Source organism: Mytilus trossulus, chromosome 2 (genome assembly GCF_036588685.1).
Source record: "Mytilus trossulus isolate FHL-02 chromosome 2, PNRI_Mtr1.1.1.hap1, whole genome shotgun sequence".
Classification (NCBI taxonomy): Eukaryota; Metazoa; Mollusca; class Bivalvia; order Mytilida; family Mytilidae; genus Mytilus; species Mytilus trossulus.
Genome location: NC_086374.1, coordinates 65,354,069 through 65,381,685, shown reverse-complemented (window position 1 = coordinate 65,381,685; position 27,617 = coordinate 65,354,069). Strand labels below are relative to the sequence as shown.

Sequence of the window (27,617 nt, the reverse complement as noted above, 5' to 3'; positions counted from 1 at the left end):
TTTGGTCCCTTTTTGGTCCTTAATTCCTAGACTATTTGTCCCATAACCCTTAAAATAAATTCTAACCTTCTATTTAACAGTATGAACATTGTGGTACAATTTCAGAGTAATTGAAATACTTTTACACAACTTATTGTCCTGAAACTAGATAAATGTATGTTTGGGCCCCTATTTCCTAATCCAATGGGACCATAACCCGCAAAATCAATCCCAACCTTCCTTTTGTGGTTATAAACATTGTGTTAAATTTTTATTGATTTCTATTTACTTGTACTAAAGTAATTATCCGGAAACTTTCCGTCTTCGAACGACGCTGACGATGACACCGAAGACGACGTGATACCAATATACGACTGCAATATGCTTTTGCAAATAAAATTCATTCATTCATTCATACCTTGATCTTTTCCTCAATATTGACACAGATGGACGATTTCAACTTCCCAATTTCCAATTTCCCAGCAATAACATACGCTTTGCCCAATCGTTCGTATGGTGTTTACATATCTAGATGGATACGTTATGCTCGTGCATGTGCGCACTATATGGACGTCATATACTGCTCCTTACGCAGAAACTGCTCCAACAAACTTATGAGAAAGAAAGATTAAAAATGACAATTTGTAATTTTTATGAACACCATCAGGAATTGGTTGACCCATACGATGTGTCTGTGTCTACACTAAATATGGACATTTTCCCCACTTCCTAGATAATTGTTTACCATTTACGTCGTCTTGACTTTTAAGTACCGAATATGACTATTTTGCTGATTGTCATTGCACATTGCTATAAGACCTGTCACGGTATTTGTTTATCTAACATTCATGTATTTATTTATGATCTTGTATTTGTAATTCTGATCGGATATTGTTAAATGTCTTATTAATGAACATGGGGAATATTCATCATTAGGAACACTAAAATATGGTCAGTGGTAAAATAAAATAAAATACACGATGGGTTCAACCAAAATGTTATATTAGTGAGTCGTAAAAGAAAAAACAAAAAAACAAAAATTACCCACAAAAGTCCTAATACAGTAAATTCAAATGCAAATTTGGAAATGAAAACAACACTTTATCAATTCCGTTTCGTCCGACGCGCTTTTCTGGATTTATCTTCGTTAGGAAGTCTGAAAGCCATGGATGTATACACGAGGGATGAAAGATACCAGAGGGAGAGTCAAACTTTTAGGTAGAAAATACTGACAACGCCATGACTAAAAATATAAAGACAAACAGACAAATAATAGTATAGAAGACACAACATAAAAAACGAAAGACTAAGCAACACAAACCCCACAAAACTTGGGGTGATCTCAGGTGCTCCGGAAGGGTAACAGATCCTACTTACACATGTGGCACCGTCGTAATGCTTATGTTATAACAAATCTGGTAAATAGTATAATTCGGTATGTCACATTCGTGAAAAGGTAATTGTAGTTACCCATTATCATCTGTGAAACGGCTCATAACGGTCATCCAACTCGTGATGGTAAACAATTAACTGTACGAGTTGAAGTGCTTTATGACCAAAGAGGACTAACAAATTATTGCCAAACTACTATTTGTTATAACTCATAACACTACCAAAGTTCTACTTCTGAGCCGAAGAAACTCTCGGAAACTGATAGCTACTCCCATCAAACAGAGGAATAGATATAAAAAAGAAGATGTGGTATGATGAGTTAGTTTTCTCGTTTGAATTGTTTTACATTGTCTGACTATGTGGTATGGGCTTTGCTCATTGTTGAAGGCCGTACAGTGACATATAGTTGTTAATGTTTGTGTCATTTTTGTTTTTTGTGGATAGTTGTCTCATTAGCAATCATACCACATCTTCTTTTTTATACACTCGACATGTAGTTCCCAATTGTTTTAATGTAATGTGCAAATATACATAAATGAACTGTAAAACCATTGGTTGCATCTTATTTTAGCGCATTTTTCGAGAAAAAGGTCTTATTTTTTTCAATTTTCAGCTGGTATTGTTTTTATACAATTGATACAATATCAGTATGATTGAAAACTTTCATGACCAAACAACAAATAAACACAAAAGGTTGAGTAATAATTGGAATTTTATATGGACCCTCCACTCAAATGTCCATTATAATTGGCAAATGACATAACAAGTGAGTTTATGAATAAAATGATAGACCACTTAAAGTCATAAGAAACCTCGAATTAAAAAAATAATATGCATATGTTTTTTTTATAACCAAATGGATAGTTTTCATTATACAACTTATGTGCATATACTTTATTCTGAGGAAAATTCTTTAATTTGTCCACATTTAGAAGAAGTTTACTAATTTTTAATTGCTTGCTTCCAGCAAGCAATTCGCCGACATATTTTCCGTATGCATAGTGACCGGAGCGTAACCCTCCTCGTAAAAATCCGGTGACCACAATTCGCATGGATCTGTCATTGAAATAAACAAATATCTGATTATACATGTTAAACACGTGCTCAAAACCCATGCTTTTTGTGATTTGTTTACTGTAAGGTGACAATCGGTAAAACTCGGCTTCAAAACACGGCATTTAATGAGCAGCCATATTTGTTAAATCATAACAAACAGAGAGAAAAAAAATGACGATTATATGACATATTTGCGAAAATAATGATAAAATCGTGCACAGAGGACTAAGTTTATGATGTATACATGCATTGTTCAAGAATTGGACAAACATTTTTTTTCACCACTCACTCGTTTCATATGACTTTAATACACAATAATTTAACCTCATTATTTAAGATATATTTGTGGTCGTAGTCTGTATAGGTCAGTGGTTTGAGCGTCACTGGTAAGTCTTGCGTAGACGAACCGCGAGTCTTGCGTATTTATTTATAAGCCTGGTACCTTTGATAATAAAATTGACTGTACCAATTTTCTTGCACCAGATGCGCATTTCGACAAAACATGTCTCTTCAGTGATGCCCGTTGCCAAAATATTTGATACCAAAGCTTATATAAAAGATGAAGAGCTATAATCCAAAAGGTCCAAAAAGTATAGCCAAATCCTTGAAAGGAATCAGAGCTTTGCATGAGGGAGATACTTTCGTTAATTTATAATAATTTATAATATTTTGTAACAACAATCCGTATTTTCATGCCAATACCGAAGTACTGGCTACTGGGCTGATGATACCCTCGGGGACTAGTCCACCAGCAGAGGCATCGACCCAGTGGTAGTAATAAAATTAACGGTACCAATTTTATTGCACCAGATGCGCATTTCGTGATAACTATTGCTAGGTGATTTTGGTCTTCATGTGTAGTTGATACATTTATACATATGATATGGTAAACATGCATTGTTGTCTCTTTGACACATTCCCCATTTCCATTCTCAATTTGATATTAAATGTGCATTTCTTTGTTAAAATTGAATACAGATATGAGATTTTAATCATTTACCTATATTAAACTTTTTGATTTACACCGAATTAAACAAAAAATAAAAGATCAATGTAAATTTTGGGAGACAAAATAAGAGACTCTTTATCTATTTAAAGTTATTTTCAAGATGATAGATTTCATGATTATTGACTTTTTGAACAGACATTCGTAAAATTCACGAAAGCATATACACCAATGCACTTTAAATAAAGGAGTCTACATATACTTTTCATATCTTGACTTTTATCCAAAAATTGAATTGAATGATGCTTTCTATAGTCGAGCACACCAGCAATTGATGTAATTGCAAAGTAAGATACTCTTAGAGGTTTAGATTCATAAGCTGATTTCCTTGAATAATAGTAACCTGCTTACAATGAGACTATTGCATCAAGGGTTATAAAATGGTATGGTCAAATGTGCATTCACCATTAAAAACTTATATGAAAATTAAAAAATAATGTAATGACCTAAAATGCTTTGATTTAATACCCTATAAGCACGTTTCGTCTACCTACGTGGTTCTCATCAACAGTGCCACTCGAGTCAAAACAAATAGAATGCTAAAATCTTTAAGAAGTTGAAGGGCACTAAAAGCAAAACAAACACATTAGTGTTAAATCGAACTTATACCAACGATGTCTAGATGTAGAAAATTCTTGGGGCTTTACAAATTCTTAAAGTTTTATCAACTGGAAACTAAAATAGCTTTGCAATTTCATTTCAACACAACTACAACGCTGTTGATGCCTATGGGAAGAAACGCCTAAAACGGCTTTTTCTAGATTTGCTTCAGTCATATTTATTTCCTTTGTTAACGGCATTTGTTTCATTGCACTTCCGTGTCCCTGTGGATCGTTTGTTCTCTTATAGTTGACGTTTTTCCCTCGGTTTTATTTTGGTACAAGGATTTTTTCTCTCAATCGATTGATGATTTTTGATTAACGGTATATCAATGTTGATTTTATTTTTTAATCAGATAAGGCATATGAAATTAAAATATTTTATTAACCGAACTTGCATAATGAAAACATTTTTTTTTTAAATTGTCAAGTGAAAGCACAAATGATTAAATATCATGAACCTAAACAGTCCATTTTATAAAGTTTCATTTTCCACTTCTGCTGCTAATGATGAGATAGTTCGTGGTATGTCCTCGTCGTCGTCTATTTTACAGTTCTTGCTTTTCTCATCCAGGATACTAAAATCTATTTCATTGTCACTATCGTCCATAGATTCTGACCACAAGTTAAATCGATCAATATTAAAATAAAGATCAAGTATTTTTAAACCTACAATCAAAATAAGAAAATTATAATATTATAGCATTATGCTTTCCAAACTATAACCTTTTTATAGTGATTTATTCAAAGTAAAGGGGTTTGTGTGCACGTATAATCAGTTAACACAAACGCACTTTGTGTCTGTACCAAGTCATGGACAGTGTGTTGTTCCTTGTTAGTTGTACATCTTTGTTTTTAGGGTGAGTTTGTTATTACATTAGATGGTGGTTTGGTATTTCGTTCTGTTCAAAATTTAATGTAATTCCTGTTATCCTAATAGTGTAATATTATAAATGAAACCTAGAACGTAAAAAAAGCAAAACATTTGAATTTTAACATAAGACGTTTGACAAATAAATAAAATCAATAAGCTCATTCGTTTGATAAAGGACTTTCCGATTTTGGTTTTCCTTAGAGTATTTTACTTTTCTTCTATCAGCGTATATAACAAATCTGAAAGTACAAAGTGATTGAAAATAGTTTAAAATAAAACAAACAACTTATCGTTTTCATTGTTTCTAACACAAGACACACAATTAAGGCAAATTAAAACCAATCGTTTTCAAGCCTATATTTGTAAAACGCTTTCAAAAGCATTTTTGAATGAAACGGGCGTAAAACAGAGAAAACCATCATAGAATAATTTTACTTGAGGGAGTTGTTATATTAGTTTAATACTACTTTATATTCTTATAATTTATAAACTGACAATATTAGATTAAAATGTAATGATTTTATCAGTTTTCATCCATAGAGTATTTACAAGTCCTCACATCTTCATTTCATCCACCATCGTTTAAAAACAAGTAATGGGTATTGTGTTATTATGACATGCTATTTTGTTATTATACATTTTACAAGGTTCAAAGTGTTTGTTTCTCTCGGGAAACATCACAACTATGAAAAAAATGATATCGCTGTTAATGTTTTAATTAAACTACGTTAACAAAATCTAACACGTTTCCCTGAAGAGACAAATTGTAAATCACACATTAATTTGGTAGAAATCTGTTTGATGATTGTATGATGACTTTGGTAATCTATCAACCTATTTTTTTAAAATGTTCAAACTGTTTCAAAACTAGTGCTTTAGTTTTTCTCGTAATAAAAATATACAACTAAATATGCAGCTTAAATTTTAAAAAGCAAACATGTTCTGTATGAAGTAAAGACTAATCAATCAATCCTCGAAATGATTAAGATATTTTCCACTGTATTAAAAAAGTAAAAAAATACCGAAATCCATAAAAAATTCATAACGAAAAGTTTCTTATCATATGTCAAAATCAAACGTCCAAACACATCAAAGGAATGGAAAACAACTGGCATATGCTTGACCAGGTACAAGCAAAAAGCACGAAACACAAAATATCAATCTACCATCATCTTAATTGCTACGTATTTAAAACTTGATATTTTATAAGTTTGACTTTCCTTAGTCTCACCTGGTTATTCTAGAACACATGTCAGTTTCATGAAACAGGTATGAGATCTCGTGTGTATTCAAAAAGAGATATGGTTAGAATATGGCGTAGATGGCAAATCTTTGATTGTGTTTTCAAACGTAATTTCTAACTTGTTAAGACTCTTGCCTATTAAAAGCTTGAAACAGTGTATAGACACCTGTCGTCTGCTTGCATCGTTGACCCCTGTATTTCTTGTAGTAATTTGAAAACAGACTCTACTTATATTTATACAAAAATATAAAAAAAGAAGGGGTATACTCGTTTGTGCAAAGCTTTATAATCATGTACTAGTATGCATATACATCATGTAAGCTTTGGTTTTAATATGAGAAATTAACCATCCTTTTTCGAGTTGTTGCGCATAACCCGGAAACGTTCCTACAACAGGGAAAAACCTACCTTGTTCATTTGTATTGTCGACTACTTCAACTCTCACCATGTCTGAGTGAACCAATCGTTGGATTGATCTAATTACCTTTATTGGAAAAATGAAATATTTATATTATTTACCGGTATCTATTACAATAAATGTTTACATATGTTCTGATATACATCTAGGAAAACGAGGTGAAATTATAACGGTAATCGATCGTTCTTTTTTTATCAAATAATTATAAGCTCCTTTATGTAATTATATCTGGAAATAAAAGGGTTGATCGAAGCACATTGTGTATGAAGTGCAAACGAGTGTTTCATGCTTACATGTACACACAATAATCATTTATAATCCTATAGAAAAAATATTTAATCCTTATAATTACAAGTATATGCTACAACTAGGAAATTATGAGTTCAAGCACGGTTTTTCGTTTGTCTTCTGATGCATTGTAGTGATGTTGTCACTGGAAGCATGCGCAGTCAATAATGTTGAGGTTTAGACATTTAATTTGATTTGAATACCTCGCGATTACTTCCAGTTAATTAAAAGGACAGATATTTATGAAAGTTTTAACATACATGTAATTATTAAAACACAAAAAAGTGAAATTTTCAAAATGAATACAGTTATGAAGCCTGGTGCAAGAAAAATTCGTGTAAAAGTGTCTTCCCTTACTAAACAATTGCTGTTTTCAATTTCATCAATTCACAAATTTCTAATAACTTGGCGTGTACGGCATATGTCTGCGACGTTTTGATGACTGTTAATGAAAAAGTCATATTTATCTTTTATATATAATAACTGTGTTTATGAAATGCATGTATTTCAAAGAAGAAATTTCAAAATATAAAGGCAACAGTAGTATACTGCTTTTCGAAAGTCATAAATCGATTGAGAAAAAAACAAATTTGGGTTACCACATAAAACTTAAATGGAGTCATCAACTATAAGATGAAAACAACGTAAGAACAGAAACACGGAACTACAACTAAGGTAGCAATAAACAGTTAGAAAAAAATACTAAAATTTGCCCTTAAGAATTTTACCATTCCCTTTTCATTGCTTTCTTGCAATATGAAGCTTACTGTTTGTGTCATATATGGGCATATGTATGTAATCAGAATATTCCATAGATTTTATTTCCAGTATATAAAATGGTAAAATATAATTTATTTTTGGTGTATCCATGGCAACAATCTGCATTTATTTGTTATAAAATATTGCAAAAAGGGGGAGAAAGATGTCACATATTTCCTTAAAATTTTACTAAAAGTAGAATTTCAATTGCTTGAAGTGATACCTTTTCTGAAACTGTGTACATATATCATTCAGCAAATTCAATGAAAATCATATGTCTTTCATCTCATTTTTTTGTAAAATTGCGTCAAAAACTTCGTGTAGAAAAAGAGTGTTTGTAAACAGTACGTTAATTTCTGGACCGATGACCGGTCTAGCTATGAAAATACGGACTGTAAAACAGAAAACAGCCCATAAAACATGTAAAAAATAATCTTGATGCTCTTATAAACCACCTTTGGAGGCTAAATTAGCACTTATCTGTCTAAAAATGAATTTTATTTCACAATAACTTTCCTATTTGAAAAATCCACAGGGGCCATAATGCGAAACTAAACTCCTAACTGTGTATTGCTACCTTAATAGTAAATATTTTTTTCAAATTCTTCCTTTTAACTTATTTTCTGAGTTCTGTTAGCTAAAACGAGTAAATTGGCCTTTTATTTTTGAAAATTGGTTGAGTAATGAATATTTTATGAAGGTTAGCAGTTGACACTGAAACGCGACAAAAACTGATTTTAAGAAAGGTGCCAAGTCAAATTGTAAAATCTTGTCTCTACCTCAATTTTTAGGCAAATCTTAAAATTGTACCTCTTTTGTCAGTTTTTTCATGTTGAATATCATAATAAGATCTCTGATGATGCACCATTGTACAAATTTGAGCAATTTTAAGCATAAAAATGTTAATCTGTATGCTTATTGCATACCAAAGACTTGATTAAAAAACTTGGTGATAGGGAATCAATTTCTTACATCTGATTTAACTATACATCTAATATATGCCAAAATGTTACATGAAATCTTGATAAAAACAATAATATGATATATTTGCAAGAAAAAAACCAACGCGTTCAATACTTGGGCTAGTACGTGCAGCCCAATCCATCAGAAGCAAGTGTTAAGCCGATAGAGAACAAATAAAAGCCTAGTGTCAAAATGTCTAATTTTGGTTGCTAAGGACTGTAAACAATAAAATTGACACATATTGTCATTGTTAAACACTTAATTTACTCAGAAGTTGATTTTTAATCTAAATATCAATAGATTTGTGGCATGAAAAGTCTTAAATTATACAATTCTGAGCTTGGTAAGTATGCCATAAGGTAGCAATAAACAGTTAGGAAAAAATACTAAAATTTGCCCTTAAGAATTTTACCATTCCCTTTTCATTGCTTTCTTGCAATATGAAGCTTACTGTTTGTGTCATATATGGGCATATGTATGTAATCAGAATATTCCATAGATTTTATTTCCAGTATATAAAATGGTAAAATATAATTTATTTTTGGTGTATCCATGGCAACAATCTGCATTTATTTGTTATAAAATATTGCAAAAAGGGGGAGAAAGATGTCACATATTTCCTTAAAATTTTACTAAAAGTAGAATTTCAATTGCTTGAAGTGATACCTTTTCTGAAACTGTGTACATATATCATTCAGCAAATTCAATGAAAATCATATGTCTTTCATCTCATTTTTTTGTAAAATTGCGTCAAAAACTTCGTGTAGAAAAAGAGTGTTTGTAAACAGTACGTTAATTTCTGGACCGATGACCGGTCTAGCTATGAAAATACGGACTGTCAAACAGAAAACAGCCCATAAAACATGTAAAAAATAATCTTGATGGTCTTATAAACCACCTTTGGAGGCTAAATTAGCACTCATCTGTCTAAAAATGAATTTTATTTCACAATAACTTTCCTATTTGAAAAATCTACAGGGGCCATAATGCGAAACTAAACTCCTGTGTATTGCTACCCAAAACAAACGTCAACATACATAGAAACGAACATGTTAATAACAACTGCCACAATCCTGACATTATTACAGACATTTTAAGAAGAAGAAAAAAAACGGTGATTTTATGCTAGCCAAACCTCCTGCTTAAATGGCAGTATTAAAAATATCGCTATAATGAAAACTCTATGTGACAATATTACAGCCCAAACACTTATGATTACGATGGTACAGAAAGACTGTTTTAAATAAATCCCGTGACGACGTCATAATTATATGAACTAACAAAATATTCTATCCATGAAAACTGGAAATTAACTCGACTATACTGACAAATAAGACATATGTGAAATTAACCATAATTCGAGTAAATCCATATAACACAACGACAACAAGGAGAAATCAGAACACAAAGCACTTTTGAAGATAGAAAAGGAGAGAGACACGAATTTCACAAAAGAATGGTGATGCATTCATATCACTATACGCGTAACCTGTCAATTCGCCTGGTCTTCTTTTAAGATTCTAGCGGGTTTTATTTCATACCTTGATTTGTATTTTTTCAATCGATTCATGATATTTGAACATTACTTAACTACCGTCTGAGGTAGATCTGGCATGTTCAATATTATATCACTATTGATTAACTCACATTTACACTTATTATTGTAAACTATTATATCAGTAATTTTTTCCTTTGTAAAAGCATTGATATGTAATGTTTTAAATATCAGTAAAATACCTCTTTGCCTTGTCGACCTTCACTCACGTTCTTGCAAACAATATTTATTTTTGATTCTCCTTGGCAAAGTTTGCTTATTTGACCCCCAAGTCGTTTCCAGAACCTGAGATAAATTTAGAATAAAATGCATTATGGTATATTCAGATATTTCAGATATATGTAAACAGAAAAGTGTCCCAATCTACTAGAATGAATGTCACTGTATAGTTTTCTATACGTTGCAACAATAAATTAACCAGCACTCAATCAGTCATCTTCATTTAAACGGAAAAGGGATATTTAGTCACGGGTCTGTACTGGTAAAGGTAGGTCATGAGATGACGCAAAACGATGAAATAGTGATCAAAATCAAAAATCAAAATATAAAATATAATGGAAAAAGTAAAATTCCAAAAATACTGACCTCAGAGGATAATTAAAAACGGAAAGACCCTATTCAAAATGCAAAATCAAAACCTCAAACACACCAAACGAATGGATGACAACTGTCATATTCCTGACTTGGTACAGACATTTATTTATGTAGAAAATGTTTGATTATTTGTCATACTATTTGTAATCTGTCTGTTTTGGACATAGTATATTATTCTTTAGTCGATTAATGAAGAACGCAAATACATAGCTGCTTATATTCTATGAAGTTCTATGATCATTACCCTTGTTACGATGGTAAGTTGTTTAAATTATATATGAATATGTCTACCTTATGACAATACAATTACCATATTATTTGAATAACCACGCATAGTTAAATACTTACTTACTCTCTAACATCCTGGTACGATTCCTTGTGCATTTTCTGAGGAGTTACTACATATTTTCTCAACAAGTACAAAAAACCGGATCCACCCTGAAGCAGAAATATGAAATTATCATATCTTGTACTACTAACATTTCACTCATTTATCACCAGCCCAGTAGTCAGCACTTCTGTGCTGACATGAATTATCATTGATATGGTCTTATTTGTGAATAAACTTTCGAATTTTTGAAATACTAAGGATTTTCTACCTCAAGAATACATTACTTTAGCTGTTTTTGTCAACACTTTTAGGAATTTTATCCTCAATGCTCTTCAACTTCGTACTTTATTTGGCCTTTTTAACTTTTTTTGATTCGAGCGTCACTGATGAGTCTTTTGTAGACGACATGCGCGTCTTAAAATTTAATCCTGGTATCTATGATGAGTTAATCAATTAATCAGTAATATTATATGCTGTCAATGATTTTATACAAATACCCCTAAACAATGCCGTTATTGTTTTATACCTACATGAATAGATGTTCCTAGACAGATTTAGAAAGAACAAAATTTTTCTTCATTTTAAATGCTTTTTAATGCTTTTCAAGATTCGTAATTGATTTGGTTGTCCAACTTATTTCAGTATCTTAGTGAATCTTAATGTGCGTCGTGTGCACTAAATTATATGTTTGCTCTTTTAAATGAGTTTTAGCCATGTAAAGATTACAAAAAGTAAATTTCGCTTGTTATTGAGTGTTCTTTTTATTAAGTATGCTTTCTTCCTATATTTTACCTACAGGATATCCAATCCTTTACTTGATTATGACAATTATAAAACTGAATATACCAAGAAATAGTGAAATAATTCGATACTTTATATGTCTAAAAATGAGGTGTGTATCTTCATTTTCTATATAATCATTATTTTGAAGAAACGCCATTGAACTAACACATGAAACGAACAATATACGTTTTTTCCTGAATTTTTATTTCTTTATTGATTTATGAGACTTGAAAACTTCTGTCGTCTTTAATTAACAAGCTAACTCATTCAATGACAAAAGGACTACATTTCAAACATATAATGCATGGGAAATCTGAGGGAGAGTGAAGTTCAATTAAGTCATCAGTCTTCAATATATGTACATTCACTGTACAAGTTACAATCATGTTGAAAGAAATCATCTGAGGTACAAATATTATAACGTAGGTAAATTAATAACATTCAAAGACAAGCATGATTAAAGAGCAGACATGTGAATCTTGAGAACACAATCATGCTCATATGTACAAATAAGAAGTACAGATATTCATTCTTTTTGCAGCATCGGTGCAAAGTTGGAATTTTTTTTAACGCTAAACTGTTGCAGATATGAATGATACAAACATGGTTTCCTCTATTACTTCTAGAACAACCGAATGGGGTGGTCACTGGATCTGTTCTAACTTCTATAAACGCAAGTAAAACCACCCAAAATCATGAGTTTCGGAACACCAAGTTCTCACACAATTATACTAAATTTAGTCCTGGTATCTATGATGAGTTTATTTATCACTAATTCGTAATTACATTATTATTATTATTTACTTTATAGCATGGATAACATAAAATTCAACAACAAAAAACAGTTTTTTAAAGAGAAGGTTGTTACAAAACTAGAATCAATAGTCAATTAGATACATATCAATATAAATCCATATCCTTAACAGCATAACATATAATACTGAACACATAAGCAAATTTTTAAATTATCCAATTTAGTACTTAGGAAAATCACAAAAATACTGAACCCCGAGGAAAAATCAAAATGGAAAGTCCCTTATCAAATGGCAAAATCAAAAGCTCAAACACATCAAACGAATGGATAACAACTGCCATATATATTCCTGACTTGGTACAGGCATTTTCTCATGAAGAAAATGGTAGATTAATCTGGTTTTATAGCTAGCTAAACCTCTCACTAGTGTGACAGTCGTATAAAATAGAATCGTTTTTTATCTTTTGTATTCCTGGCATACGTTACCTGACAAAATAATATCACAGACTTTGCTTTGCAGGCAGGTTTAACACTATCCAATCTCTTCTGAATAGCATCTGAAAACCATTATTGTAAACCAGTTTTTAGGACTATGATGTAGGTAATACATAGGAATTGTATCCAAAAGAAGACACCAAATAATATATACAAGATAACATAATGTTTTTTTTAGAGATTACCGCCAAGTTATGACTATGAAAACCTGAACAATTACGTATGTTTTAATGATATATTTTCATCCAAATGACGATTTCTAATGTTTAAGTGATATATTTTATCCACATGACGATTTCTAGTGTTTTAGTGATATACTTTTATCCACATGACGATTTCTAATGTGTTAGTGATATATTTTTATCCACATGACAATTTCTAATGTTTTAGTGATATATTTTATACACATGACGATTTTTTATGTCTTAGTGATATATTTTTATCCAAATGACGATTTCTAATGTCTTAGTGATATATTTTTATCCAAATGACGATTTCTAATGTCTTAATGATATATTTTTATCCAAATGACGATTTATAATGTGTTAGTGATATATTTTATCCACATGACGATTTCTAATGTCTTAGTGATATATTTTTAATCCACATGACGATTTCTAATGTGTTAGTGAAATATTTTTATCCACATGACGATTTCTAATGTTTAAGTGATATATTTTATCCACATGACGATTTCTAATGTTATAGTGATATATTTTTTATCCAAATGACGATTTCTACTGTTTCAGTGATATATTTAAATTTTTATCTACATATAAAAAAGAAGATGTGGTATGAATGCCAATGAGACAACTATCCACAAAAGACCAAAATGACACAAACATTAACAACTATAGGTCACCGTACGGCCTTCAACAATGAGCAAAGCCCATACCGCATATAGTCAGTTATAAAAGGCCCCGATAAGACAATGTAAAACAATTCAAACGAGAAAACTAACGGCCTTATTTATGTAAAAAAATGAACGAAAAACTAATATGTAACATGACGATTTCTAATGTTTTAGTGATATATTTTTATCCAAATGACGATTTCTTATGTTTAAGTGATATTTTATCCACATTACGATTTCTTATGTTTTAATGATATATTTTTATCCACATGACGATTTCTTATGTTTTAGTGATATATTTGTATCCACATTACGATTTCTTTTGTTTGAGTGATATATTTTTATCCACATGACGATTTCCAATGTTTTAGTGATATATTTGTATCCACATTACGATATCCAATGTTTTAGTGATATAGTTTTATGCACATCTATCCCTAACCTAGAATAGTTGTCAGTTTATTCAATAGAAACCATATTCCGTCTTGAACAGCGTATTCCCCCAGGACAGGCACATCTAGTAACACTAGAGACAACCACAAACGAGTGAACGAACACACAGAGGACATTGGTTAACCCTTCAAGAACCCCACTGTAGCACGTATCTCTATATTTTATAAGATGATTTAGGAAATGTCCCCGTTAATATGGTCTATAATTTCTATGCATTGTATGTATATCCTTATATTTATCAAATGAATGTTCCCTTTCATAACTATTACTTACCATTTATATCAGAGAAAGACCAAGTATCAAAATCCTGAAAAGGATAAAAACAAAAGTATCAGTGTTCATTCTTTTGTTATAAATAACGGGAAAATATTCATGAAAGGAAAAATGAAAAACTTTCTACTAAATTTTAAGTTTTGCACTGAATACTAAATGCTAAAAATCTTTTAAAGGTTTGAATGTCGCACGACAAGTGACACCATTGAAGTGTTTACACGAGTTCATCGTTAACACACCTATAATTCAGTGTGTAAAAAGGACAATGCAGTTAAATTATCATGTTTGATAGGTTTATCATTGAATCACTTTGTTCACTGCCAACTGGCGATTTAGAAAGTGTGAATGATAATTGCTGTCCAATCATATCATTAGATAGGTAACAATCGGATGACTGTTTTATACTTTAAAAAAAAATAACCGAACAAACACTCAAACGCAATTGTTATAAACGGCATACATACTAGACTAGATGATTTTTAAAGAGCTTATACGTTATGCATTTAATTAGGATAGGGCTCTTAACATTATTCCTGCCATGTCTATCTATTTTTTGTGTTCCTATTGTCCTTTCGAGCAATCATAATGCTAAAACAGAACAAAATAGTTCAAAAATCCTTTTCTGTAGCTCCAATAAAATAACTTACATAAACAATTTGTAATATTCTCTTATTGTCATGAAAGAGCTTTGGAATAAGGTGTTTCTTTGGGACTTTGGAAGATATCAGCTGAAAAAAAATAACAAAGATATTTTATCAAGTTTATAGCATTGTAACAGTATTCGGTTAGACCGTGTAAATAAACCAAAAAAAAGACATATCTCTGGCGAAGTTTGATCAAAATGTTATATTAACAGAATTTTGAGTTAAATAAAAATGAATATATACTTAGATGTTTTTTATCAAACAAACATTCAATATTAAATTCTTATCTTTTATATATCTATACTGGTTCACAATAGGAAGGAACATATTTCATTCCTCTCGGGAATCTTTTTGTTCACTGAAATTAAAAAAAAATCTAACAACCTACAACTGTAAATATAAACATGGTTTTATCAAAATCTAAAATCCCTTCGCAGATATATCAATACTAAGTTCTGTTGTTCGAAATTGAAGGTCGATTTTCAATAAACTGCATAGATTAAGAGCAACACTTACAGTCAAGTCACAGTAAGAGTGTTTCCCTTTTTCATTCTGATTGATAAAAGTTTGAATTTGTTTACATCGCCATTAATTCAGAAACATAATTAATTCCTTACTAACCACAACTCTTGGAGGATCAAAATGGTTTCCCATCAAAACTCTTTCCTCTTCTTGGTCTGCAGACCATCTTATTTTTTCAGCATCAGTCAAGAAAAATGTCTCTTCTACCTTCTCACCTGTAAAAGTAGAACAAACGTGAAAGCCTTTTTCTGTTAGATGGTCGAAAAAAGCAACTTCTTCATACTGTCATTTTGAAATGAAACAGTGATGGTTAATTATTTGATGAAGTCAGTACCGATGGTTAAATGAATCTTTTACATAATTTTGTGGGTTTTCAATTTGATATCTTCAACGAATTGATAATCTTGTCTCATTGGCAATCATACAACATCTTCTTTTTTTTATATTGTTAGTCATAAATCTGTGTCGAAATCTCATAAATATCTTCATGCGTATCTTTGATGTCCGGGTTTTGCTTAATTTTTAATATTTCATGGTTATAACAGTTCTTTAAAGCTTGTCATGTAGGTTTTGCCTATCCATACTGTATAGCCAGTCAAGGTCGTTAAAAACTTCCATTTGTTGTTGCCTATTCAAACTGTTAATCTTTACTGGTTGAACTGCTTATATGCTGCAGGACATTACTCTCGTTAACACTAATAAGTAAACCTTTTAGACTCCGATGTATATCTTTGTCGACCATATGCATACGAATACTCTGAATCACATGCTTTCTGAAGACCATTGACTGGGAAATAAATGTAGAAGTATAAATGCTGGTATTCGTAGTCAGCTTGGATATAATCAGAGTCCGCGAAAAGAGGGAGCATAAGTGTAAACAATATTTTTATTATGAACAATACAAGTATAATTACATGTATAAACACATTCACAATAAGGATTCAGAAACAAGCAACAATTGCTTATATTAATCTTTCTCAGCATTAATTGTTTTACCATTTTAAAAATGAATTTAAAAGCCCACACTCAAATTTAGAGCCAAAATAAGCAGAATTGAAATCTTTGAAGAAAGAAGTATTCTGAATAAAATATAGATATGTGTTTTCAAAAAAAAAGTTATTCCAAGAAATCGACATAACCTGAAAAATAAATGTTGTTGGAAACAAGTTCACAGGTTTGATCGTGAAGCTTAATGTGAACGAATGGAGTATCATTCTTTACTGACAATAAATATCATGTTGATGAAACTGATGCATAACAAACAAAATAAATATAAATTAATCGCATATAATTTTTTTCAAATCATGATATTGTAAAAAATGTTTGACGAAAACAAATACTGACATTAGTTACTTTACAAAGTCAATAGAGAAATATTTACACAAAGCAAAGGATGACAAATTGATGAAGACCCAAGAGATTTTTCGTGTTCAAAGACACGGAAAATATGTTTGTTCGGAACATTACACGATTTTTCTTTATGACAGATGTTAGCGAAGGATTTTTATGTAATGATTTCTTGCGATACAAGTAACTAAATTCCTTTCTATTGATTTAGTGTTGACCGACTGTTTGTAAAAGGTTAAATGAATAAACAAATCTGATTTATTGTCATGAGTATCTATGAAAGTTTCCATATGGTCGTGTTTGTTCTGTATGTTTAACTCTATTACAATGTCTGATAATATTTATAAATATTCCGTATTATCATACTGTATAAGTGTATGCATTATATTCAATTGTTCCTGAAAAACATTCGATTTGTAACAACAACAATATGAAAACACTTCCCATTCACTTCATCTGATCTCTTCTAAATTCAAATTTCTAGTATTTTTCGCTATAACTGCTTTATTCCATGTCATTTATCTTATTTTAGAACACTTGAAGCTATACGGTATAGTTATTGATTTAAGTCGCATAATTGTTCATTACATGCTGGAAATTGATTGCCGTATAAATTGCTTTATTAAAAATATGTTTTATAATGTACGATTTAAATGCGAGGCATCACGGAGCCTAGATACTTCACCTAGATCGAAGCATTGTCTATTTACCAAAGGTATTTTGGTTAAACTGATAATTTTCCAAGGCTGTATTATTTGACCTGTGTATAGTATCTGATAGTATCAGTAACCTTTTAACTGAAATAAAATCAGAACCTTTAAAATTTAAAAAAAAGGCATTTATTTTCTGTCCATAAACTTATAGAAAACTTTACTTTGATTTATCTTAGCTATCATATGCTTATCTATACGACTTTGTACCATTAATTCAACATATTGATGCTTGAATAAACTAAAACACATTCTAATCCCCACATCTGAACTTTTTGTCATATTGGAGTCTTTATTACGCAGTCTTTAAAATAAAGGGGGTCAGACCAATGTCAGCCAAGCTTATGATCGTGCTTTTTACATAAAATTTTAAATTGAACTCTTAAAATATGATCTATAATATTGTATTGTATTGCATTGTATTGCATTGTATTGCATTGTATTGCATTGTATTGCATTGTATTGCATTGTATTAAATTACATTGCATTGTATTGCATTGTACAATGTATCTACAATTGCATTTCATTGTAGATTTTTTTGTTTGTACTGCTAGACCCTTATGGGTGTTATTTTACAAATGAAGATTAAAGATTATATTGATAAACACTGACTTACATGAGCTTCTAAAGTTTACTTCGACTTACCTTATAGCTATCATAAGTTAACTTACCTGAGTTGTCAAAAGTCAACATCGACTTACCTGAGTTGTCAAAAGTCAACATCAACTCACTAGGGTAATAATTAACTTACATGGAATTACATGAGCTATGATTACATCGACTTACCTGAGCTATCATTGGTTTCTTCGTTTGATGACATTGTGTCGGGTATATTTGTTTCCTTCCAAGGACGTGTCCGTGTATTTCTTCGTTCCTGTCTGGCTCTGACGTCACTGCAGCTTTTACATCCAATATGATCTTGTTCGTGGTAAAGACTAGGAAAAGTTTTCGGTTTGGTATCAGTTGTGCTCGTTGTCTTACATTCTTGTGGAAACCTCTTGTATCTGAAATGCGTTGACATTTATCTGGTATATTAGGTGCCGTAGGGTGTAAATATTCAATTCTCTAAGATATAAATTCGTTGTTTCGTGATGTTTAACAATCAAATTCATCTATAATTAACGTTAATATTTGCTGTTCTGATAATTTGATTGATATTTAAACATGCAACTTTTTTCCAGTAATTAATTAGAAAATTTAGCCTAAACATTGTCAGATGATGTAAATATCAATTTTTACCACACATATACATATCTTTCTTTCTGTCAGGATTTCCATATTACCAGTCTGGTTTTAATGACAACTTAATATTTGTTTTTTAGTTGCACCACAAATTGAAACTTCAGCATAATTAAACGTGGTTTTGGGTTCGTGTTGCCCAGTTTTTGGTTTTCTATGTTGTGTTTGTCTATTTGTCTTTTTCTTTTTAGCGTTGTCAGTTTATTTTCTACTTAAAGTATGAATGGCCCTCGATATCTTTCGCCTCCCTAAATAATCCAAATTAGAAAAACGAAGTAAAACGAATTAAAACCCCTACTATTAGTAATCCAAATCAGAAAACGCAATAAAAACATCTACAAAAACAACCGATATCAAGAAATCTAGATAGACTGATTATAAACACTGTGCTCTTATTATTTTCAAAAAGGTAATATATAAGAAGAACAACAACAAAATGCAGTAAAACCATTGAAAATAAAAATCAGGAAAATGAATTTAAACCCTGTATAAACCAGAAAAACGCATTGAATATAAAAAATAGATGTCACAGTGTTGCCAATCAGACATCTTCGAGTTTTATTACGGTTACAAGTATAGATCACCGTACAGTCTAATATAAACACTGAGTTCACACCGTATATTGCTTCCTATATGAGGCCCAGAAATGACGTACGAGAAAATAATTCAAAAGAGAAAACTAACGGCATGAGTTACGTACAAATTGATTAAAGAAAGACAAATGTGATACATAAATGACAACCACTGAATTACCGGCTGTGGACTTGAGACAGGTACATACAGAAAACAAAGCACCTGAGGTCACCCCCAGTTTTTGGTGGGGTTTGTGTTGCTCAGTCCTTAGTTTTCTATGCTGTGTTTGGTGTATTATTGTTTGACTGTTGGTCGTTTTCTTTTTAGCCATGGCGTTGTCAGTCTATTTTCGACTTGTAAGTTTGAATGTCCATCTGATATATTTCGCCTCCCTTAATAATCCAAATCAGAAAACGCAATAAAACCGAAGTACTAGTAATCCATATGAGAGAGAAAAAAAGACGTAAAACCTTTAATAACCGAAATAAAAAAACGAAATAACACACTTAATAATACTAATCAGAAAGGTTCAGAAAACGCAGTAAATTCTTTAATGATCCAATTGGAAAAAACAGAAGTACCCTTATTAATCAAAAGAATTAAGAAAAACGCAGTAAATCCCTTTACGGTTAGGATTGAAGGGGGATTAAAGTTACACGCCATTGCTATAAAAATATATAAGGCTTTATTTGTCTCTTATGCAACTATGCTTAATTAAATTATGCTGCATATTGTTTGCACATTTATGTATAAAGTTAGCAATAATTGCACATAATTGCCGTTGACATTTTAGTTGTTTAAATATTTAATGTTTTCTGTCGATTACCACTATCATGTTAACAAGTTAGCGAACAAATTAGCTGGAAGAGAAAAGGACAAATGTACAAAAATATCAAAATTCTAGAAATGAAGATTTATTTATGAATTTGCGCTGCTGTTTTTTTCATATGATATTTATGTTTGTCGTTATCAAACAGTTTACACGTAAATAAAGGCACTTGAAAGCTGCTATGCACTTTCCTCTATACTACTACATGGGTTTTACCTCAACTAATGGTTGTTGCAAAATCACTAAACTAGAAACATGAGTTAGATTATATGTATTGAAAACATAGTTTTAAACGTTCAAAGCCTGAAGAAGTAGAACAAAATATCGACGTTCCGAGCTTAACAGTTTGGTAAACAAAATCAGTCATTTTACATTTTGCAACGGTATTTTCATTCATTCAAGTGCTCTTAAACACGAACTATCAAACACTTCTGATACAATGAAAATGATATACTCTCCACTGGACATAAAGCAAACACCAATCGATCGATCGATCTTAGATCTAAAATGATTGTTTTAAACATTTAAAACACGCATATATTAAGGCAACCATTGAAAAAAATCTTGTTTTTCTTAATTGGCTATAAATTCCTGTCTGCAGACTACAGTGTATCAAATTTTCTAATTATTTTACAATTTTTCTCGATTATTGAGATGTTATTTGACGAATATTATCACGGTTATGTTCTGAACTAGATGTGGTTAGCGATTTAGGAATGTATAGAACAATTATTTCCTTTTAATTATGAATAGAACAGTTATAAACAAGAGCCAGTTACTTTTACCAAAGTAAGGATATGTTAATGTTATAATCCCTCCATCTCCCCTTTGTATTTCTTGTTTTGTTCTTTGGCACACTAGAGCAGTACACATATGAATTGAACCACATATACCGACATAATTAACTTTCCATGCACCAGTTTTCTTCTGAGATAGCCTATTCATGTCCAGTAATTAAGTCATAATTTATTCATAACATTATACGAAAAGTCTGACGAGTCCAGGAATTCAAATAATTATATTAAGGTCACTTTTCATTTAATAACCTGGTTGAAGTTGAAGTTATAAGCTAGTAAGTTGTTGGTTCAACAATTTAAAAAAAAAAAACAACAACAAAAAGGAAAAGGGTGGTGCAACGATGGGCAAACTCACTTTGGATACAATTGAGAATGGATATTGGGAATATGTTTAAGAGACAAACCAAAGGCCACCTATGGGTCTTCAACGCAGCAAGAAAATCCAGCACCCGGAGGCCTAGGTGGACACTTAATTCAAATGTGTATACTAGTTCAGTGAAAATGGACGTCATGTGCTAAACTCCAAAACTTGGAATGGGGTAAAACATGTTTTGTGATATCTCAATCCTTCCTTGTATACTCCAATGTACGTAGAATACAAACACACAGCAATACGCACAGAAAAACTCAGTTTAAAAGAAGTCCGAGTCCGATATAAGATTAGGTAAGAAACTAAGCAAAATGACAATGATGCACCAATTAACAAAGGACTACTAGCAGTTACTGACATGCAAGCTCCAGTCCTTGAAATAGTATGTCTATACATTCTATGCTATATAAAATTGAGAAAGGAAATGGTGAATATGTCAAAACGACAACCACCCGACCATAGAGCAGACAACATATACTATACTATATGTTTCGACAATGTATCTATATTGCATATTTATATAAACAAAAACAGATATATATTGATAAAGAACTCGAATTAAGTAAATTTAAAGTTAAAGGTACCGATGTAGCAAATTTCAACAATAAATGTCTCTTCAGTGATGTGCGAGGCCGAAATATTTGAAATTCAAAACTTTGTTTAAATGTTAAAGAGCTGATTATAAACAATAAAAAACTAAAATATAGCAAAATCCAAATACAATGTATCAAGTACGATCATTAATTAAAGGCTGGGATTTTTAAATTGCTTCAGCAGAATCGTTTTTCTGTTAAAAAGATTTATTAAATTACTGAACTTACCATTTTTTTTGCTATAATTCATTGACGACTAATATCCTATGTTATGATATTTTTCGGAATCTATCCCAAAGAGATATGGAAAATATGACAATGTCCTCTATGAATGAGCAAAATAGCTGTAAGCAATACCATACCTTAATTAGAAACACAGAAATGAACATAATAATGTCAGTATCTCTCGTTTAAGTAGTCCCAATTTGTATAGTAGAATTGATTATCGGACTGTTAATAGATTTATATTAAAGCCTTGAACTGGATGAATAAACAATTGTTCAAATTACTATATATTCATTATGATCATATAATGTTTCACTAATAGAATATCATTATTCATCGCTTCATCTGTGTGTTCTGATTGATGACTGAACCATGTTAGGTGAATGTCCAGTGTCAAATATTACATGTCAATCTACCCGTTCACGTCATTATGACTACGATCCTTTCAGTTTTTGTTCTAACTCTTAACGCCACGAGCAGCAGTAAATACCGAATGTTCTTACCAGATCCCGTACACTTAAGATAAGCACAACATAAAGAGAACACAGCGGTGTTTTGGTTGGCTGATTTTGTTTTTGTTGTCCCCTGTGTAAATTCCTGGAATAATGCTGCAAATTTGTTTGTGTTATAAATTTCGCTTCTTACGACAAAACATTTTCAACATGTCGAATATTTTGTTGTTTGTTTTGTCATTTCCATCATATCGAGTCTTTTAATAAAAAAAATAAAATCAAGGATTTTTAAAAGGGGAGGGGGCTTTTTATCTAAATAAGCAAATGTCTTTGCATGAGCCATATTCGCTCATGCATTAAGGGGTGCACAGACACTCAGTTTTATACCTTACCATCTAAATCTGCCCACTCAAAAACTGATCTATGTTCGCAGTGTTCAGTAAACAGTGCATATATACAACAGTAAAAATAAACGATTTTGAATTTGAGCGCTATTAAGCAACATGTTTTCTTTTATTTCCTTTTTTATTACTTTTTTTCATTCTATCTGTTGAAAATTTTATGCGAATTGAAACTGATGTTTTTGTAATTTTAAACTTCTAATATTCTTTACAGCTATTAATTTGTATAGATTGTTTGTGATTGTCAATATCGCGACATATTAACAAACAATTGACAATATTAATCACTCACTATGGACAAAGATCTAATCTCATCAAATCGATAAACTAGAAAATTTATGTAAAAACCGACACTTATTTGAACAATACTAATAATGATCCCTCAGAAGATGATCTACATTCTTGTTTTCCTGATTCTTATCATTAATTTGTGGTTATATATCATTTTCCAAGCAAGTAATGAGTGGTCGTTTTAGATATTATTTTCCACAAAACACAGATAGAATAGCACCGGGCTGAAGTACGTCCATTATTCATAGTTCATTATTCATTATTCATTTTTCAATATTGAATAGTGAATAATGAACTATTTCATTATTCATTATTCATTTTTCAATATTGAATAGTGAATAATGATGAATAATGAATAATGAACTATGAATAATGGACGTACTTCAGCCCGGTTAGAATAGCAGCTGCTTATATAGAAAACTTTATGTACAAAGAAAAACGAAAAAAAAAAAATAGCGTGACAAAACATTGATCAACACATTAAAAATGAAGATATCGTAAGGTTATAATGTTTTCAAAATGAAGTAACCACTTATATGTATATTTGTGTTTGCATGATGAACGTACAACTTTAACTTTTCCATGTTTACCACATTACAAAGAAAATATGAAAGAAATACTGGAAAGTGTGACAGAATGAGTTCCAATAAACCATAGTTACTTCGGTGGTCGGTCAATCTGACGATTTGACGATTTCGAGTTTTAGTCTTTGAAATAGTATAAAGTAATATACATATTCCAAATTACCTTAAAACAAGAGGCTGCCAAATTTTTTTTTGACATCTGGCAGTCACGGTCCTTTTTAAAGCAACAAAGGGCATTTATAATCGTGACATTTATTCTACAAGGAATTTTGCCTGAATTTTGTCATAAAAAACAAGATAGATACTAGTATTCATATTGAAAAAGCACTGATAGAACAGACCTTAGCGTATAGCGCGGAAATGACTTATTTTTCAATCGATAAGGGATACTAACTTATGAACGACAATAATGAAAATCGTCAATATCGAATTGGCCACGTTATTACTGGTGACCTAATAGATATAGGAAGATGTGGTGTGAGTGCCAATGAGACAACTCTCCATCCAAATAACAATTTAAAAATTAAACCATTATAGGTTAAAGTACGGCCTTCAACACGGAGCCTTGGCTCACACCGAACAACAAGCTATAAAGGGCCCAAAAATTACTAGTGTAAAACCATTCAGCATTGTCAATAACATTTCTCTGCGATATGTGTTATCCAGAGGCCCGAAATGTCGTGGCCCTAGATTCATCAATTGGAACATAACTTCAAAATAATGATTGATTCAGTCGATGATTATGCCAGGCAATGGGTTAAATGCGAGAAAGAAGACGTATAGATACTCTTTCCGAATGGAGTAAGGCTGTGAGGTTGTTGATGCAAATAAAAAAAAATAATGGGTCTATTTATACCCATCCTACATCAATCTTTAAAGACTCAAATGTTTAAAAAACATTCGTCCTACCTCTAGGACAAATATGGTGTTGTCCCCACAGATAAAACAACAAAAAATAATGAACAGTAATTGCGTATAGGGAGCAATCATTTATTTATTTTTTAACTTTATTCGGACCTGCCCTTCTTTATTACTTTATCCTGACCTTCCTTTACATATATTGTCATCCTGCCCCCCCCCCTTTTTTCTTAACTCAAAACCCCCGGCTGTCCTGCCTTTTTTCAAATTTTATCATAGCCATCCAGATGTATATATATATCTGTATACTGTTCATGCATGGTCCAGTCAAAATGAACTACGATATATATATATATATATATATATATATATATATGACAATAAATTTTACCAGATACTTGAGAATGGTATTACAGCAATATTTTTATTTACCAATCAAGAAATCAAAATTTAGAATAATTTGTCGATCAAACATGGTTCTTTGGTGATAACAGGACAACTTGGCTAATTCCTCTACAGCAATTTGAGTCGATAATAGAAGTCTTTAACTGGCTTCAATAATTCACGAAAATAATAGCATCACCCCTGGTCAAGAGGCTCGATAAATCGTTCTATTGATATTATAAATGTATATCAACCAAAAAAGACTATAATTATCTACTCACTTCTCAGCCAATAAAGTCAACTGCATAATTTTCCGATGTTGCTTTTCGTCAACTCCCAAAGTTGAATCAATAACTTCTTTAGAAAGTCCCTCCTCCATTAAAATTTCCCTAACTTGTGTAGGCATCATAAAATCTAAATCTAAATAGTCTGAATGTTTATCTGGTAGTTTTGGTCTCAATCTTCCTGATTTTAATCTAGATTTTGATCTTTGAGTCCTATCTTCACTGTCAATAGTCACATAGTCTTCTGGGTCCGAAAGAACTTCACTCCTTAATAAGAATTGCTTAGGAAAATCATAAACTTCCATAATCTTGATTCTTGACGGCTTTTTGTTGTTATTCTGTTCTCTGAACATCTTATCTATAGTGCTTCGTTTAGTTCCTCTCTTGTCCGAACGTTCACTTATGGTCTTTATTGTTTCCATTGTCTTGTTACGTGCCCTTCTCACTGGAAAACCGGTTATTAATTGCCCAAGTTGCATTCTTTTAAATCTTAAATGTACCGAGTGTACCTTTTTCGATAAACATAATAACCATAATACAATCGTTGCCATGTAATTAGACAAATAATCAAACTAGCAATGATGCATTTGGACTTATCAATTATTAAAGAAGATATTCAGCTTTGTAGAATCTTCTACTGGGTTGGTCCTGAGGGATTTTTATAGATGAAAAATGCATGAGCAAAGATGTAGTTCAAATAATAAAATTACCCACTTGCCAGAAGTTTGAAACTGAAACAAAAAGATAATAATCATGCATGCATGCAAGTAACTATAGATTCATTTTTTTTTTGCCAAATCAAATATTTGAACTTCCCGACCATACTACAATATAGATATACTGCATGCAATCACTTGATTAACGCATGGTATATTGTCATATGAATAAAAACAAAGAAACTATGGACTATAAAGAGACTGTGTCGCTCACCTAGATCGTATACATGTGCATCTTCAACATTTTAGACTCCATGTTATGTAAATAGAAACACAAAAAGAATCATTCGTCTTTCAAGGGCAATTTACATAGTAGCTTTATTAGGCAGAATTTGCCAAGATTGCAGATCTTGACTTGCTGCTCATACTTGTTTTTTACAGCTTCTATTTATCTTTCATAGTTAGATTATAGGCAAAAACGCTAAAAAAAATATATGTAAATTTGATATTTAAGAGCATAACTTCAATAACTATGCACTAAGAAGTCGACTGCAAAATTTGGCCAGTAGACTAATTTGTAGATATAATGGCCACACCAAGCAGGAAGGTTGCAGTCGGGCCTTGAAAAAAGTATTCAATATATCAGTTCGGCGAAACAAATATTCCGGTCAGATATGGGATTTACATGCAAACCCCGGCAACAAAAAATAACCCCCGTTTATTATTCATTATGTTCATTTTATGCTAAATAATTATGTCTGAAATTTTTGTTTCTAATAGCAAATAATAGGTGGAGAAAATTTATTTTCAATCCAGATATATACGACCAGAATTTTTTATTAAGACCAAAATCAGGGTAAGATATTTGCTCTCAAACTTCTCAAATCAAATAGTCCATACCTTTAAAAGACATAAAATCTATATATAGCTTACTGACTGGGGATCATTATTCAACTGTGTTATTTATAAGCTGGGGCGTTTGGGATTAAACATGTTTTCGTAGATACATAATATTCAGTGCTATGGAACTTTCACGAGAGTGTAATAGAGTATTACTTTCTGTTTGGTGGAATTATTAAATAGAGGTCAGTACGTTCTTGCTCAATCTTTTGTTGATTTGAAGCCGGTGTCATGCTTGTCACTTTCATCATAAGCAAGCCAGTGTTACTGTATCTGAAATTCAAAATGAC

General features: G+C 31.3%; 1 protein-coding gene across 1 annotated transcript; it reads right to left on the bottom strand.

Annotated features, from left to right (window-relative positions):
- Positions 1-4,434: 4,434 nt before the first annotated feature.
- On the bottom strand, positions 4,435-26,351 carry LOC134705328 (NMDA receptor synaptonuclear signaling and neuronal migration factor-like). Its single transcript, XM_063564073.1, has 10 exons — positions 25,769-26,351; positions 18,678-18,895; positions 15,934-16,049; positions 15,316-15,396; positions 14,669-14,702; positions 13,081-13,151; positions 11,079-11,164; positions 10,315-10,417; positions 6,558-6,633; positions 4,435-4,701 (listed from the first exon to the last, which is right to left on the bottom strand). The coding sequence occupies exons 1-10, from the start codon at positions 26,320-26,322 to the stop codon at positions 4,508-4,510; spliced, it is 1,533 nt and encodes a 510-aa protein (XP_063420143.1). The 5' UTR covers positions 26,323-26,351; the 3' UTR covers positions 4,435-4,507.
- Positions 26,352-27,617: the final 1,266 nt, after the last annotated feature.

Excerpts from the sequence above, each read along its gene's own strand:
- LOC134705328 (XM_063564073.1), bottom strand. The coding sequence starts at position 26,322 with ATGGCAACGATTGTATTATGGTTATTATGTTTATCGAAAAAGGTACAC. Across the intron at positions 16,050-18,677 it reads AGAAACCAATGATAGCTCAG|GTGAGAAGGTAGAAGAGACA; the intron begins GTAAGTCGATGT and ends CTACTTTTACAG. Across the intron at positions 10,418-11,078 it reads TCGTACCAGGATGTTAGAGA|GTTCTGGAAACGACTTGGGG; the intron begins GTAAGTAAGTAT and ends AATTTATCTCAG.